The following is a 19,064-nucleotide window of genomic DNA, read 5'->3' as shown; positions in this document are numbered from 1 at the left end:
CGAGTAGCTGGGACTACAGGCGCCCGCCATCTCGCCCGGCTAGTTTTTTGTATTTTTTAGTAGAGACGGGGTTTCACCGTGTAGACCAGGATGGTCTCGATCTCCTGACCTCGTGATCCACCTGTCTCGGCCTCCCAAAGTGCTGGGATTACAGGCTTGAGCCACTGCGCCGGGCCCCTGGATTCCTTTTTAGTAGAGAAATGATCTCAGGAGAAAACTTGTAAGAATGTGAGGGAAAGCAGAAAAGGTTAGGGGAAGAATCTGGACAAAGATGTGGTTTTAGGAGAAGCCTCATTTCCTAGTCCTAGTCCTCATTTCCTGGGAAGCTCTGGAGCCTGAAGTGCCCCACAGTGATTGTCGCCACTTCTTAGAGCCACATCTATCAGCATTAGCTATGAGCATCCTTCCCGGGCAACTCCCTGGGAGACATCTCCCATTGGCCAAGGGCGATTCCTGGAAGACGGGTGCTGATGTGCAGTTGGTGAATGGGTGATCAGTTTGGTAAAGGAGATCTGGGCAGGGCAGCCAACAGCATCACACAAAGATTTAGATCTTTCAACTTTGAAACACAATATCCATTATTCTTCATCTGACATTTAAAAAATGTGTGTGTGTGTATGACTGTGTAAGTGTGTGTATATATATATAAAACGTAATATATATAAAACCTAATATATATTACATTATATATAATATATATTACATAATATATCTATTTATGTATATATATTACATAACAGCTGAACTAAGGACACAGTATTACCTGATTAGATAACTCCAATTCCATCTTCTGTTGACTAGTTCTGGCACCATGAAGACAAATGGCCAGAAGGGCTTCCAAAAGTCGTATACTCTGAAGTGAGGTCTCACTTTCTTGACTTGTAAGTATCTTTGCTTCCTCGGGAGCAGCTTCACTAGCTGAAATTTGTTCCACATTCATGGAAGAAATATGCTGTACCTCTAATTTACCTAAACTGTCAGCACTCTTTTTTAGACTACCTAGTTCTGATGGTATGGGGTCACTTTTTATAGTCAAAGATAATAAATCTTCCTTCATAGTTATCTCAGGTTGAGAAATTCTGTTTAAATCCTGGTTTTCATTTACAGTTGTATCTCCCTCCTTTTTTCCTTGCTCCTCTTTGTGACTTCTGAACAGTTTCTGTATTATCATAAATATTAACTTATGGCATACTTGGAAACCACCAAACCTATAAAACTGTTTCTGGAAGACTGAACTCAACATGTAGATCCAACGACACATAGACCAAATGTCTGCTGCTTGGTGCATATGTTCAGGAGAAGGCAGGGCAAGGCTCTCGAGAGATAAACATGGTAGCATATGACTTAAAGGCTCGCTGGCTGTGCTGTCATAGCCAGAAGTATCTTCTGAGTCATTGGCCAACTCCCTGTCAGACTCTGCTTCTTTACTTATGCATAAAAATGCCACACAGAGGAATAGGTTTATTGTGTTGATATGAACATCCTGGTTAACAGTCTTCCACCTCTTTGGATAAGCTTCTTTGAGGCCAGCATAAAATCTGCTGAGACTCTGAGGAGAATCTGAATAAGCTTGCTGATGATGAAAAGAAGTACCTACATGTACAGAGGACAACTCCTTCTGTTCACTGTCTGTCCCATCAATACCTGGAACTGAGGCATCTTTCTGTTGCTCCTCTAGGCTGATTATCAGAGTTTCAAATGCTTTTAGAGAATGACTTCGAATACCATTTAAGTAATTTAATTCGATTATTTGATTTACTCCATTACAACTCAAAAACAAATCTCTTATTACCCTGTGAAAGAAAAAAAGCATATAAAAAGTTTTAAATAAAGAAACATCATTTATAAATAGGTACATATAGTATTTAACATATTGGTATTGCATGTGGGATATACTAACCACTACCTAATTTTATCCATCAATTATCAGGCTAAAGTTAGATATAATCAGGACCTCAAGTTACTTTCTAATTACTCTGATATCCTTCTTCAAATATTTGTATATATGGCTCCAGCAGTGTCTAGAAGCAAAAGATTACCTGTCCACACATTAAATGAAGCAATTCAAGGAATAATATTTTTCTCCAAATGGCAAATTCTACATAAATTCTGAACATCACAGCCACCACCACACTTGTGATAGACACTCTGAGGGCAGGTAAGCATGTGTTTGTTCATTAGTTTTTCTGCCTGATGGTTCATTTGGGAATTTTTGTTTATTTTAAATCTATGCCTTATGAAGAGAAAGAACCACACTACAGAGCTGAAAATCTTCAGAAGGTTCGGCATCACATGAATTTCCCTTCTAACTGGGCTAGTTACACAGAGTCAATAGTACAAATACTATAAAAGGTTTTCAGCTCTGTCTCAGGTGAGATTTGTGTCTAGATCATTGGAATCCTACTAATAACTTTAACATAAGGCAGCTAGGTGATTCTCAGCCCTCCCATCACAAAGATCTAGGTTGTCTACAAATATGCCAAAGAGTTACAAAACTTTCTAATCAGTCAGTTCTATTTAAATGATGTCGAAACGTCAGAAAAATTTTTAAATGACTGTAAGGCAATGATTTAATGTCAATAATAGTTTTAAAGTAGTTGTACTAAGATGGACCAAAAAATGCCACACGTGAAGATATTAATGATAGGATATATTTGTATAAGTTTCTAAAATGCTATATGCATTAATTTGAAAGGCCAGTCTACCTATCAGAAGCAAGCTTTATTTATAAAATTATTTTTAAATGCACCAGATTTGACAATCACAAAGTCTGGAAAACTCACTGATATGATTAAAAGTAATTTTAATTTTCTTATTTTTGCTTATCTATATTTTCTAATTTTTCTGCATATATTACAGAGGTTATAAATATAAATTTAATATTTTAAAATTAACAATCCCATTAATGCCACTGCCTCAATAATCATTTTATGTATTTTACATATACTACATATTTTACGCAGTTATAAATAAGTGAGCATTATTTTTTTTTTTTGAGACAGAGTCTTATTCTGTCACCCAGGCTGGAGTGCAGTGGCCGGATCTCAGCTCACTACAAGCTCCGCCTCCCGGGTTTATGCTATTCTCTTGCCTCAGCCTCCTGAGTAGCTGGGACTACAGGCGCCCGCCACCTCGCCCGGCTAGTTTTTTGTATTTTTTAGTAGAGACGGGGTTTCACCAGGTTAGCTAGGATGGTGTCGATCTCCTGACCTCGTGATCCGCCCGTCTCGGCCTCCCAGAGTGCTGGGATTACAGGCTTGAGCCACCGCGCCCAGCCTAACACTATTTTAATTGTTTATATTTTACCCATAAGATAGTATAATCATTTTCTCACATTCCAATATGATCTTTGTAAACATTTTCAATGGTCAATAATATTGTATCAAAGAAATATAAAGTAATTAAACTTGCCCTGCTCTTGGATATCTGTGTTTCATCTATGTTTTTCTCAGAAGTATATCTAAAACTTGTCCTTTTCTTGAGAAATTAAAATCAATGGCTCTATCCTCTTCTCTGTAAACAGCTCAGTAAAAATACATACATACATAAACAAATGGTTAAAACAAATCTGATGTGGAAGGAGAACATTTTTTGTTGACAAATTGAAATTAAATCCTAGGAAAGAATAAACAGTAAATATAATCACACTACTGCCAAGGCCCTGGAGATATCAGTGTCAGAAGTTTAAATGCATACATTTCATCACTCACCTGAAGGCATCCAATGAAAAAGATCTAGACATGCACACCCCACCCGCCCCTGCCGCCCAAACACATACAAACCTGGATTTAAGCAGGATAGGCAGAGTTTTTACATAAATCTGAAGCACATCCTGAGGCAAGCACTGGTTATGATGGCTACATACATGACTCTGAGCTGAAGTAATGCTTAGGTGTTGACAATGATGTGCGAATTCAACTCCTCTTTGGAGCACAGGATTAAATATGTAATTATATAGCTTCCACTGAACAACTATATTGCCTTTCTGGATTAAACTGCAAATGTGATTTGCAATCTGTATACTATGTAATCCGTCTTCTTCAAAAACAAAGTTCTGATAAGCCTTTAAAGCATCCCATTTCCACAACAAATCTTCAGATCCACTGCTGGGCAGGATCCCTTGAAATCTATAAGAAGGAGTGGATAAACTTGAGGAGGGTTCAGCATCACGCAAGTTTCCCTGCAGTGTCTCTTCTAATTGGGCTAGTTGGTCAGAGTCAACAGTGCAAATATTACAAGCTGCTTTTTTAATTTTTGGTGATATCTCTGCTCCTCCTAACTGATCCAAAATAAGTTTGTTAAGGATATTCAATATATGCTGTTGAAAATTTTTCAGTGCTGGCAACTTAAAAGCATGGAGCAAAGGAATGATTACAGATTTGGGATCCATACAACAGCATATTCCAATGTTATGAACACCCGAGAGGATCTGGACACAAGTGCTGCTCAAGGAAGCCTGCTGTAGTAAGCGCAAGCACTGATGGGCACACACCGCAATGCAACAGCACCGCTCAGGATAATAAACATCTCCATCTGCAGTCTCTTCAAATGGGTTTTTGGAAACCTGGTTTTTAAAAGCTGAAACCAGAAGACCTGAGAGATCTCGGTGATGATGCATAAAATGAGAATATTCACATCGTCTGTGCCTTTTTCTTGTACACATCGAATGATGAAGTTGCTCTGATTTCACTTTTTTGACAGTGCTCATTATTTTCATCACACTATTTATTAGGGCTTTCAAATGCTCTGAGGCCTCAGGAGGAACTCCATCTCTTAAAACCAGCCATTCCATTTGAAGAACTGCTGTTTCAAATAAATTAAATCCATGATGCTGAATGAATTCTTGAACCAAATCCACAGCTTGACTGAAGTAGAAGGGATTTGAAGCTGCACTCTGAAGACAACAGATCAGAATCCGAAGAACTCCTTCCAAAAGCTCAGGTAAAAGAAGGGCTCTATGACGATACTTTGAAAACACAAAATCTTCCTGAACCTCCTGCAGTGTTTTCTTTTGTCTTGGTGCAAAAGGGTCAGGCTGCTTTTCTAGGCATGTTCTAATTTTTAAAGCTGCTCTAAGCAATTCAGTTAAATTTTTCCTAAGATTTTCTGGCATCATCTCTGCAGTACTAACATCTACTGACAGAAGATGCAACACTGTTCGAAAGAGCATCCTTTGAATCAAAGCCACTGGTTCTTCGGTCCAACCTGCAGAAACTACTCGACTCTCCAAGTTCTCGCTCAGACTACAGCAGTCCCCAAAGCCTGCTAGGAATTCAGTTAGTGTGGGCACTACACTGGCTGCTAAAGGAGAATTATGATTCAAGGTAATGTCAAACTTACAAACTTTTTCTAATAAAGATAACAAAACATGACATAAGTCAAACGGAGAATTGTTCATGTTACTGATAACAGACAAGGCAGCTGGCTCACTTAAAATGTCAGCGTTTGACTCCTGTCTTGGAATAATCTCTCTGGAATTTTCCAAAGCCATAGTATCTGGAGGAGTCTGTTCTTCTTTGGTTGTTAAGTGGTCAAGTTTAGCTTTAGGGTGGTCTTCTTTAGGAAACGATGTTACAAAATGCTGCAGCAGATGGGGCCTTCTATGCTTATTCATTGCTATGCCTTTTTCATCTGAATTGGCTTCTGAATCTGAGGTGGACAGCTGTGTCTTTCTTGCATCTCTTATAGAATAGCGATGGGTAATTTTACGCTGTCGTCTGCTTTTTCGAAAAACATTTACTTTTGCAGAGACCTGACTAGACAGGGCATTTCCTTCTAAATGTACTTTTTCCTGAGTGGATCTTTGTGAGCTTGAGTTCTTTTCTTTGGTCAGGATTATATCAGCTGAGAGCGGTAGATTAAAATCTAACAGAATGAAGAAAGAAGACTTAGAATACCTCAATATGTTTTAAAATTCAATTTTAAGGTGACAGCCCTCTTATTTATCACTCACTAAAGGAGTTTATCCTCAATGTATTTTGCAGCAGGGCTGATTTCCTTCATTTATGTCATATCTCTGGGTTACTTCCTCTCACACTTGTCCTTACCCTAAACACTAGCTGACATTAGTTCAAAGGATACAAATTGATTTTTAAAACAACAAAACAGAGGCTCACCTATCCTTACTCTAAACACTAGCTGACATTACTTCAAAGGATACAAACTGATTTTTGAAACAGCAAAAGAGAGGCTGGGTGAGGTGGCTCATGCCTGTAATCCCAGTACTTTCGGAGGCTGAGGCGGGTGGATCACTTGAGGTCAAGAGTTTGAGATGAGCCTGGCCAACGTGGTGAAACCCTGTCTCTAGCTAAAATACAAAAATTAGCCAGATGTGGTGGCACCTGCCTGTAACCCCAGCTACTTGGGAGGCTGAGGCAGGAGAATCACTTGAACCTGAGAGGCGGAGGTTGCAGTGAGATGAGATCGTGCCACTGCACTCCAGCCCAGGTGACAGAGTGAGACTCTATCTCAAAACAGCAACAACAAACAAAAGAGAACAAAGTTAAGAAAGTAAATCTGATTTAAAACTATATATTATATTCTAACTTCAACATAAGAGATGCTGTAGATTATCTGGTATTTAGTGCTGTTGTTCATACTGTTTACAAATCTCCTCCCATAGTCCCCTAATTAAGATATAAGGATGTATTATATTCTCAAAAATAGTATTCATAGACCTGATAGAACGTAATTACTTTAAGATTTTCCTAAAATTATTTCAAAATCATACACTATATGCCAAATGTTCTCCAAAACTGAGGTTTAAAGAATTCTTTATTCAAATTATTTCTTAAATGTTTCAGCATTTGAGAAACTAGGCACCAGGTATAGACATCGTTATTTCATTCCCAGTGCCTAGATAGGGCATGGCATATGGTCAACACTCAGTAACTATTTCTTAGGGGAAATGAATGAATTCTCCTTTTAACTAAAAAGATAATTAAATCAGTCCTTCTCTTTGCAGTATGTAATAAGAGCTATATAAAAAAGTATTTGTAATTTAGAGTGAGTAAATTAAAATCTGTAAATAAAAAATCTGTGCTTTACTGAGACAGGGAAAGCAAACCAGATGGGAAGAGGAGAAATTAAAAGGAGTCTGACAAATTCCACCCAAGCAAAAGATGCAGACAATGAAGACAACTTCCCCCAAAGAGCCTTAATCAGATTTCTTAAGTGATTAACAATGTGTGAATTCTGCAAACTCAGAAAAAAATAAAAGCAGAGAGTTAGTGAATCAATAAATAAGCAGAAAAACAGTATTACAAAACCTTAGATACTTCCTTAAAAAAATCTCCATGAAATTCACTAAAAATACAGGAATTAAAATACAATAGTTTTTTTTTTAACCTGAGAGATCTTCAAACATCTCACAAGTCACATGTCACAAGAAAGCGTCAAGAGGAAAACTCGCCAATGAAACATTTAAAGTTTCATGTACTTTATAGACATATGAATTCTTCAAAATCATAAATTAAAAATATCTATTGACCTTATGTGTAATAATTCTACCCAAGCTTGAAACAAAATATTATATTAAATTTATCCTTTAGGCTGGGCACAGTGGCTCATGCTTGTAATCCCAGCACTTTGGGAGGCTGTGGTGGGCAGACTACTTGAGGTCAAGAGTTTGAGACCAGCCTGGCCAACATGGTGAAACCCCACCTGTACTAAAATGCGAAAATTAGTCTGGTATGGTGGTGCACTCCTGTAATCTCATCTACTCAGGAGGCTAAGGCACAAGTATTGCTTGAACTCAGGAGGCTGAGGTTGCAGTGAGCCAAGATCACTCCACTGCACTCCAACCTGGGTGACAGAGTGAGACTCTGTCTAAAAATTAAAATAATAACATAACATAACATAAAATAAAATAAAATAAAATAAAAATTATCCTTTAAAGGCAACACTAGAAAAACTAAACTAAAATAAATACTGCAAAAGTCACTTAAAGAATATTGGTAAGCAGTCTTTAAAATAAGCAAAGAAACTTTAATTGCTTTATTCAGATTTTTCACTTCCAACTTTTCACTATCCATTTTTCTGATGTATGCTACACACCTAGATTCACTCCTTCTGATAAGTGTTCTGCTTCTTCATACATTTTCTAATCATCAGTACATTCAAGTACTTCCCTCAGGAAGCACCATGGTTTTTGTATTATCAAAAGAAAAATGTATTTGCCTAAAGAATTTTTCATATTTAGTATATAATAAATCACTATAACATATACTGTCCTGAATCTGAATCAGAATCAAACATTCAGGCAGAAGTAACTTTTCTATGAGATTTTGATAACACAAGTGATATGATAAAGGGAAAAAGCATACCTGTTGCTTTTTCTTCTTGGACAGGTATCTTCCATACCAGTGGAAGGAGAGACAGAAGAAGAGTCAGGAGTTCTTCTCTACATGTCAATGCCTGTGTCAGTTAACAAAAGAATCCTTCATGTTCTAAGGCAATAAGATACATCAATTCCTAATATCTTGTCTTAAACTGACTAAAAAATCATTTTTCTTGAAAGGCTGCATTTGAAAAGCTAAGAAGCAAATTAACCTATCTTCAATCTAATTAAAGCTGTGATACTTTTAAGTTTATAAGCCATTCTAATCATAGAAGAATCTAAGAGTATTTGACAGTATTTAGCACACTCTTGCTGATATTTCCAAAAATAGCTGTTATTACCACCATGCACATTGCAAGAATTCCTCACCTATGAAGAAACAGATTTGCTAGGTGAAAATGAAAAGTTAAGTCCTATTAATTAGCAAACCAGTGCCACAAAGTTACTAAAAAAATGTGAAGCCTTCATGCAGTTAAATGTAAAACTCAGAGACAATTTTAAAGAGAAATTGACATTATTAATAAATAATATATAAGGAGAGAAAGACGTATTAGTGAATGTAATCCAATAAATATTTATTGACTGCACACTATGTCCACAAAAATACTGTCTTACCCTTTCTGGAGGAAATGGTCCAAGCCCTGGAGAAGGTCCCCTCATTTGGTCCATAAAATACATACACATAAACAGTTAAAGAACAGCAGAAAGCATGTAGTATAAGTAAGTATCCAGGGGTGGTATAAGCATTCAGTTTAGGAGTTCAGAAAAAGGAACAGTCATTATCAGAAGTATGGAAGTAGAATGGGAGCTAGAGAGCTAGACCTGGGACACCTGGGACATGGGTAGTAAAGGATTTAATAACAACTCAAGCTTGAGTTCTTGCCTTACACCAATCAGTGAGAGAGGGGGTCGGCATGATGATGCAATCAGATTTGCTGAACGGAATTAGGTGGAAGGGGAAGCAGTGTTAGAGGCAGGGAAACAATAATCCAGATGAGAGAGATGATGACTTTCTGAAGTACTCCAACAACAGAAGGGAAAGGAGACATATTTGAGAAACTGTAAGGTAGAACTAAAATAATTTGCAGTTGATTATCTGTGGTACATAAGGGATAAAAAAAAAAAAAGATCTAAAAGGACCCACAGGTTTCTGGTTTCGGCAACTAGGTAGCTGATAATGTATTCACCAAGACAGGAAATTTACAAGCGGTATTAGGTTGGGATAATGATGATGGATTCACTTTTTAGACATATTGAGTCTGAGATGTCTATGGGCTATCCTAATGAAGGCAGCTTTTTAGTAGACAGTAAATATATAGATCTGGAACTTAAAAAAAAATATGAAGTAAATAACAAGATTTGGGAGTCATTGGGGTAGAAGGCAAGAACATATGTGAGTTTTCCCAGGGTGAGAATATAGAATAATAGGAGACCACCAAGAATGAAACTCTGGACTTTAAAGACTTAAAGATGGGCAATGCTAAAGAAACGCCTGAAAAGGCTTCTACTGAAAAGTAGCCCCAAAAAAGAGAAGTACAACCAGAGAAACCAAGGAAGAGACCAGTTCAGGAAAGAAAGGAGTCAGCAGGGCCAAAGCTGTTGCCCTCTCACTGTGTGACATGATGGCCGAAAAGCATTTAGCAACTGGAATGCCCCTTAACTAACACAGTTTTAATGGAGTGATTTGGGTGCAAGTCCAATTATAATAGGCTGAAGAGTCAAAGGAAGTAAGAAAGTAAAGACAGGACATTCGGACTATTCCTTCTGGTGTCCTGGTTGTGAAAAGGCTCAAGTCCCTCCACCACACATGAGCCGTCCCCATACATCTAGCTGGTAAGGGTTTCCCCTGAAAACTACTGGTCTCTGTGCTCCCAGTAGGTCTTCCTCACATACACTGTTTCGGCAGTTCTCCACCCCATCCTCCCATCTGCCAAACTGCAACTCATTCTCTAGGTTTTTATTTCCTCTGTGGGGAGACTTCTCTAACACCCTACCTGCTTCCCTTAGTAAACTTAGCTTTCATGTTCCTGATTTGCTTCCATTCCAGCAAACACGCTGCTGAAGTGTTACTGTCTGAATGCCCATTTTCCTCTTGTATCCATTAAACAAATATTTCTTGATCCCCCTACTAAACAGGCCAGGCACTGTGTCAGGTACTTCAAATGCTGTGGTGAACACAATATCCATATCCTCATGAAGCCTACTTCCTAGCACAAGAGACAGAAAATAATGGGTAAAAATAAGAAAATTTCAGATATAAAACTGTGCTATGAAGGAAATTATCTAGGAAAGAGATTACAGAGTGACAAAAAGGGTAACATTTTAGATAGGCTATTTAGGACGGGCTATTTGAGCAGATACTTCATTGATGAGAAGGAGGAATCTGTGCGAAGATTTGGAGGAAAAGGGCTCCTAGAAAGTATATGAAGTGTTGGGAATGGGTTTGGCTTTTTCATAGAAAGCAAGAAAGCCCAGGAGCTCCTAGATCTGATAAATAACTTCAGCAAAGTCTTAGGCTACAAAATCACAAATCAGTGGCATTTCTATATATCGACAACACCCAAGCTGAGGGCCAAACCAAGAACACAATCTCATTCACAACAGTCACAAAAAGAATAAAATATCTAGGAATACAGCTAACCAGGAAGGTGAAAGATTTGTACAATGAGAATTATAAAACATTGCTGAAAGAAATTAGAGAAGACACAAACAAATGGAAAAACATTCCACATTCATGAATAGAAAAAAACAGTATCGTTAAAATGGGGCCAGGCATGGTGGCTCACGCCTGTAATCCCAGCACTTTGGGAGGCCGAGGCAGGTGGATCACAAGGTCAAGAGATCAAGACCATCCCTGCCAACTGGTGAAACCCCTTCTCTACTAATAATACAAAAATTAGCTGGGCATGGGGGTGCGTGCCTATATTCCCAGCTACTCAGGAGGTTGAGGCAGGAGAATCACTTGAGGAGGAGGCTGCAGTGGGCCAAGATCATGCCACTGTACTCCAGCCTGGTGACACAGTGAGACTCCCTCTCAAAAAAAAAAAAAAGGCTGGATGTGGTGGCTCACGCCTGTAATCCCAGCACTTTGGAGGCCGAGGCAGGTGGATCACAAGGTCAAGAGATCAAGACCATCCCTGCCAACTGGTGAAACCCCTTCTCTACTAATAATACAAAAATTAGCTGGGCATGGGGGTGCGTGCCTATATTCCCAGCTACTCAGGAGGTTGAGGCAGGAGAATCACTTGAGGAGGAGGCTGCAGTGGGCCAAGATCATGCCACTGTACTCCAGCCTGGTGACACAGTGAGACTCCCTCTCAAAAAAAAAAAAAAGGCTGGATGTGGTGGCTCACGCCTGTAATCCCAGCACTTTGGGAGGCCGAGGCACGTAGATCACAAGGTCAGGCGATCGAGACCTTCCTGGCTAACACAGTGAAACTCTGACTCTACTAAAAATACAAAAAATTAGCTAGACATGGTGCCATGTGCCTGTAGTCCCAGCTACTCGGGAGCTGAGGTAGGAGAATCACTTGAACCTGGAAGGTGGAGGCTGCAGTGCACCAAGATCACACCACTGCACTCCAGCCTGGGTGAGAGACTCCGTCTCAAAAAAAAAAAAAAAAAAAAAATGCCATACTGTCCAAAGCAATTTACAGATTCGATGCTATTCCAAACTACCAATGACATTCTTCAAAGAATTAGAAAAAGCTATTTTAAAATCCATATGGAACAAGAAAAGACTCTGAATAGCCAAGGCAATCCTATACAAAAAGAACAAAGCTAGTGGCATCATTACTTGACTTCAAACTACTCTAGAAGGCCATAGTAACTAAAACAGCATGGTGCTGGTACAAAAACAGACAGAGAGACCAAGGGAACAGAATAGAGAGCTCAGAAATAAAGCTGCACACCTACAACCATCTGGAATATAACCTAAGAAATACCATCCTGGACATAGGCCCTGGCAAAGGTTTCATGGATGCCAAAAGCAATCACAATGAAAACAAAAATTGACAAATGGGACTTAATTAAACTAAAGAGCTTCTGCACAGCAAAGGAAACTATCAACAGAGTAAAACAGACAGCTTACAGAATGGGAGCAAATATTTGCAAACCATGTATCTGACAAAGGTCTAATATACAGAATCTATAATGAACTTCAACTTTATAAGTAAAAGACAAATGACCCTATTAAAAAGTGGCCAAAGGACACGAACAGACACTTTTCAAAAGAAGACATACATGCACCAACAAACATATGAAAAAATGGTCAACATTACTAACCATTAGAGAAATGCAAATCAAAAACCACAATGAGATACCATTTCACATCAGTCAGGATGGCTACTAAAAATGGAAGAAAAAAAAAAACATGCTGGTGAGGTTGTGGAGAAAAGAGAACACTCATACAATGCTGGTGGGAACGTAAGTTAGGTCAGTTATTGTGGAAAGCAATTTGGCAATTTCTCGAAGACCTTAAAACAGAACTACTATTCAACCCAGCAATCCCATTATTGGGTATATACCCAAAGGAATATAAATCATTCTACCATAAAGACAAACGCATGCTTATGTTCATCACAGCACTATTCACGATAGCAAATCAACCTAAATACCCATCAACAGTAGACTGGATAAAGAAAATATGGCACATACACATCATGAAATACTGTGCAGCCACAAAAAAGAAGGAGATCATGTCCTCTGTAGCAATATGGATGGAGGCTGAGGTCATTATCTTAGGTGAACTAACATAGAAACAGAAAACCAAACACTACGTGTTCTCACTTCATAAGTGGGAGCTAAACCTTGGGTACACACGGACACAAAGAAGGGAAGAGACACTGGGGCCTCTTTCAGGATGGAGGGTGGGAGAAGGGTGAGGATCAAAAAACTATCAATTGGGTACCATGCTTATTACCTGGGTGACGAAACAGTCTGTACATCAAACCCTGTGACATGCAATCTACCTATATAACAAACCTGCACATGCACCCCGAACTTAAAATAAAAGTTAAAAAACTTATTTGTTACCACAAACTCTTTATTCACAAAGAGTTTGAAGGAATCCACTGGCAATAGAATTGTCCCTTAAGCCCTTGAAGGAGAAAATACGTAAGTTTTACAATATTTTCTGTGATGACTGTTTGAGATTTATACACACCTGTCAATTCTACGATGTATATTTTTCTAGAAGTTTGTCATTTCCTATTTTTAATTTGTCACTTCATGATTATAATTAACTTTAATCATTTCATGATTACTTTCATGATTATTTTAACTTAGGAATTCTATATTACATCCTATTTTTAAAAAAGAAAGAAAGAAGGAGAGTGGCTGAAACATACACAGCAAGGGGGAGAGGGCTAGGAGACAAGGCTGGGAGGTGCAGGTTGGACGCGCAGGCAGCCTCAGATCTAATGGGCCCTTCGGGACCACACAAAGGAGTTCAGGTTTATCTCCAAATATGATGGGAAACTTTCCCAAACACACTTCTCAGTCTTTTCTCAGGGCATGTACTCCAGGGCTCAGGCCTAGTCCTTAGCAATCACCCCCTTTTCTGCCACCCAATGCCTAACATGGAGTTTGGTATTCAATAACATGAATGACTTTAAATTTTAGATGCAAAATAAAACATATAAAAGGGCCCCATTTCTATGTGCTTTACTTCCAAATAATAAAACTAAAGACGTACAGATAACATTTCCGTGTATAGCTCATACTCAACATTTTTAAAGATGCCAATAAAAATATACATGGTCTTAAAAAAAAAAAGATAAACGAATTTTTGGCACATCTTTCCTGTATAGTCCTCTTATACGAGTCTTTATCTGTGGCAGGTGAACTAATAGCATTCTAATGGAGCTTGCAGAAACCTCAAGGGTCTGAGAAAGTGCTGCAGACATGTTGTACTGATAATTAGCCCTTGCTCCACGAGAGTATACTGGCAAATCATCACTGCTGCGTGAATAGGCATTCCCGACTCCTGGCAGAGCTCTGCATGACACAAGGCCCTTCCTACTCAGCTGAGGGCTTCTCACTACCTTTAAGGCTCAGACCCAGCAATACCTCTTCTGTGGAGCTTCTCCTCCCACACGAACCCAAGATTGTTGTTCTTCCCCTCAAGAGAAAGGGAGAACATTCCTGTTGCCCCCATTTCACGAAGTGAGTTAGCTCTTGCAAACCATGGACCTTGAAATAATGAGACTGAGGCAAGTGCAGATTTTTGGGTTTTGGCCCCTCTGCTGGAATTGTAGTCCTGAAGAGGGCATCCCGCACCACCGTTGCCCAATATAGCACTGGGGGAAATGAGTCTTTGCTTCACATTTGATTACCACAATTTCAAACACAATTAATCACTGGGAAAGTTCTCTTCAATCCTCTGGGTGTATTACTTTTTTATTCGTATCCGGGCACGATTTATTCCCAGATTTATCCTTTCTGGTTCCAAAGAAAGCACATTCGTAAATCTGTCCTTTTAGAAGTGATATGATCCTTTACTCTTAATTTGTGGGCACCCTGGCAAATTAGAATTTGCAGCCCTCTATTTCAAACCAAGATCTTTCTCCCAAGTTTTATTACCCAAGGTCCTATGTACACACAATAGTCACAGAATCCAGGGGAATTAAGTGTTCCCTCATGACATTCAACTGGGAAGTTCCCAATGTGCCATATTAGACAATATATGCCATGAACAGGTCCATTCCCTGCTATTTCTAGACCACTCAATCAAGAGAAATCAGCCAATAACATACCACTCATATTTAATATTTACTTTATTTATTTATTTATTTGAGATGGAGTCTGGCTCTGTCGCCCAGCTGGAGTGCAGTGGCGCCATCTCAGCTCACTGCAAGCTCCGCCTCCCGGGTTCACACCATTCTCCTGCCTCAGCCTCCTGAGTAGCTGGGACTACAGGTGCCTGCGACCATGCCCGGCTAATTTTTTTGTAATTTTAGTAGCTACAGGGTTTCACCATGTTAGCCAGGATGGTCTCAATCACCTGACCTCATGATCCGCCTGCCTCGGCCTCCCAAAGTGCTGGGATTACAGGCATGAGCCACTGCGCCCAGCCAATACTGATATTTTTATGTCTTCCTTTCTACAGGGAAAATAACTGTGTTACACCTTTATAAAATTCCCCATAGAAACAAACAGTAAAGTAACTTTCATTGAGGTAATTTTTCCATTCAAGAAACATATTTCAAGTACCAACAAGGTGTCAGGCACTGGCCCTTTTCATAACTGTTTAGACTGGGTTTTAAACTAATTGCCTATCCTAGCCATTCAGAAATAGAAGTGGCAGGATGGGAGAGAATGGGCAAGTGAGTCAAAGGGGAAAGGGCTGAGATCACAAACTGGACTAGGAAGCTGCACAGGAAGATGGGCACCAGATGGCTAGCGTTCAAGGACTTCTGGATGACATGATAAGGAACTTGGACTCTATCCAGAATGTGATGGAAAGCTAATAGATTTTTCTTTTCTTTTTTCTTTTTTTTTTTTTTTGAGACAGGGTTTCACTCTGTTACCCAGGCTGGAGTTCAGTGGCACAATCATGGTTCACTGCAACCTCCACTGCCCAGGCTCAGGTGATCCTCCCACCCCAGCCTCCTAAGTGGCTGGGACTACAGGCACATGCTACCACACCTGGTTAACTTTTGTATTTTTTTGTAGATATGGGGTTTTGCCATGTTGCCTAAGCTCATCTTGAACTCCTGGGCTCAAGCAATCTGTCTACCTCGGCCTCCCAAAGTGCTAGTGCTAGGATTACAGGGGTAAGCCACTACACCCAGCCTAATAGGTATTTTTGATATTACATTAAATCTGTATCTTGACATGCTAATTAAATTTTATTTTCCATGCATAAGCAGGAATATATGTGTATGGACTATTTAAGTCCTTTATTTCTTCTATCAGAATTGTATAATTATTTCTAATATATGTGTGTATATACATATCTGAAAGTTTCTACATTAGTACTACAAATAGGATCGTTCTCTTTCCTTTTCTTTTCTAGCTGTATAGCTGCAGCTAAAAACAAACATCTTTGCCTTTTACTCTATAACTTTGTGAATAATTTTCTGGATGAGTTCTTGGATTTTTCTGTACACATTACTTTAAAAAATAGTATTTTTATTTCTCCTTCTTTCCCACATTTAGCTTTCATATTCCACTTTACCACTACATGTATTTAAAACATAATATCAAATGGAAATAGTAATAAAGAATGATGCTTGTATTGGTCCCAAGTAGAACTTCTTATTAAAAATGTTATTGGCAGCTGGGCATGGTGACTCACGCCTATAATCTCAGCACTTTGGGAGGCCAAGGAGGGTGGATTGCTTGAGCTCAGGAGCTCGAAAACAGTCTGGGCAACACAGTGAAATCCCATCTGTACAAAAAATACAAAAATTAGCTGTGCAGTGATGCATGCCTGTAATCCCAGCTATTTGGGAGGCTGAGGTGGGAGGACTGCTTGAGCCTGGGAGGCAGAGGTTATAGACAGCTGAGATTGTGCCAAGGCACTCCAGCCTGGGTGACAGAGTCTTTTTTTCTGAGACCCTGTCTCAAAAACAAAAACAAAAAAATTGGTTCTTCTAATCTTTGTATATGAAAGAAATCCTCTATGCTAAGCTTCATTTGTTTTTAGACCTTTTGTCAAATGTTTTTGATGAGTCAGGATAGTTATGTTATATGCACTGTTTTTCCTAGTGATAAACATTATACTAACAGTTTTTCTTGAATTAGACCAGGAATTGCAACCTTTTTATGTAAAGAAAAAGATAGTAAATATTTTAGACTTGGTGAGTCATATATGGTCTCTGTTGCATATTCTTCTGTTTAACAATCCTTTAAAAATGCAAAAACTATTCTTAGCTTGTACATTGTACAAAAACAAGTCAATGGCAACAGGATTGGCCTGTAGGCCATAGTTTGCTCAACCAGCTCCCATCTGCCCCACCTCCCCTGCAGGCAGAGTGGTTATTAAATAGCCATAATACTCTTTGTTAAGACTCCAGAAAGACTTAGGTGGTACCTAGTAGACCCTATCACTTAGACAAAAGTACTACTAGGAATCTTCAGGGGATTGTTCTATACAAAGCAGAGAGGGCTATCTCAAAGACTATTATAGATGTGGCTTTTGAGGCATAGAGTGAACCCCATTAAGATTCGCAGGAAACTCACAACATTTTAAAGAAAGTTGGTTATTAAAAAATACTAACGGCTTGGCCTAAAAGGGATAGGATAGAGACAGCTCAAAATGAAAAAAGGCCTCTGGGCCCCCACTCTTCAACAGGCAGGAAGCAGGGTGAGAAAGCTGTGTTATAGAAAAGAGAAGACACTTCATAGGGTGGAACCAAGAGTCCTGGAGAAACATGGATTAGGGAACCACTGCCATAGAAGAAAAATATATTCCCAGACCCTAGAACAGGGGCCATGACAACATGTGCTGACTGGATTTCAGGACTGCTATGGCCGAGAGATCGCTATATTCCTCTCCTGTCCCTCTTCTTATTATAATTAACTTATTCCTATCTCACTATTGTATATAGGGCATATGCGGAGCAGATAACCTGTCTAATTCACAAGTTTCTCAATCAAGAAGAGCTGAAACAAAATCACTATATGTGAAAGCCTTGTGTGTATCCAGAACTGATGTAAACCATGAGATCATCAATTCAAGCCTGAGGCCATGACGGAATAATACTTCAAGAGGCCTAGAGGGGAGTGAGTGTAGGAGGAATAATAATAATTTTGGTCAGAGAAGAGACCATGGTAGGTTAAACACAGCTAAAAATTAATTGCAGTTCCTTCTATCAAGTGATAGAGTCTATTTCCCCATCCCTTAAATCTGAGCTAACCTTGGACTAGCTTTGACCAATAGAATGTGATCAACATGTTGTTACGTGACTTCTTGCAGCTTCTGCACCCTGTTGGAATGTTTCCATTATCATGTAAAGAAACTGAGTCTAGCCTACTGAAAGATGAGAGGCCATGTGGATGAGAACTGAGGCAGTCTGGCCAACAGCCCCATGCAACAGTCCTCAGTTAATCTGCTAACTGACTGCAAACTCAGATGTAAGACCAGCTGATATCTCAAGGAGCCAAAGTGGCTATTCCAGCTGAGCCATGCCAGAACTGCCAACTCACAGAATCACGAGCAAAGAAATCATTGTTCTATGCCACTAAGTTTTAGAACATGGTCTGTTACACCACAATCAACTGATATATTCATTGCTTCAGTGAGTCTGGGTGTTAAAGGGGGATATATCATTCAATGATTATCTACTCTCTATGGATAGCACCACTGTGGAGTGGGTAAGATTTCCACTGCGATCACACTCTCACTACTCCAAGAAGTAGGAATGCCAGCATCCCCCACACCCTCTCATTCCTGTCAGACCAATCATGCATAGACAGATCTAGGTTTGTGTGTGAACAGAAACTATAGAACTAGATATAGTAAATTAATGTTCATTTATTATTACCTTTACTACATTTAAAAGTTTGCATTATTCTCCTATTGAAACAACTCTTGCCAATTTTACCATTAACTCACTTGTCAAATCTGAAGAATAATTCTCATTGCCTATTCCCTTGCTTAAAAATTTCCCCAATGTTTTCAGAATAAAATTAAGACTTCTTAACATGGAATACAAGGCTTGCCATGTCATGGCCTCTGCCCTTCAGGTCTTCTCACTAGCCAATCCCTGTTTTACCAAAA

General features: G+C 39.1%; 1 protein-coding gene across 6 annotated transcripts in view; it reads right to left on the bottom strand.

The window, feature by feature from the left end:
• LYST (lysosomal trafficking regulator) overlaps positions 1–19,064 on the bottom strand; it is a 223,564-nt gene that overhangs the window by 141,598 nt on the left and 62,902 nt on the right. For all 6 annotated transcript variants that reach the window (XM_033198012.1, XM_033198015.1, XM_033198016.1 and 3 more), the window contains 3 exons: positions 8,325–8,415; positions 3,783–5,865; positions 764–1,793 (listed from right to left, as the gene is read on the bottom strand). In XM_033198012.1, coding sequence (XP_033053903.1) covers positions 764–1,793; positions 3,783–5,865; positions 8,325–8,415 — 3,204 coding nt within the window. The remainder of the gene's footprint in view (positions 1–763; positions 1,794–3,782; positions 5,866–8,324; positions 8,416–19,064) is intronic.

Source organism: Trachypithecus francoisi, unplaced genomic scaffold (assembly GCF_009764315.1).
Source record: "Trachypithecus francoisi isolate TF-2019V2 unplaced genomic scaffold, Tfra_2.0 Lachesis_group5, whole genome shotgun sequence".
Lineage (NCBI taxonomy): Eukaryota > Metazoa > Chordata > Mammalia > Primates > Cercopithecidae > Trachypithecus > Trachypithecus francoisi.
Note: the sequence above shows the minus strand (reverse complement) of the source record. Positions and strands in the feature narration are given on the sequence as shown.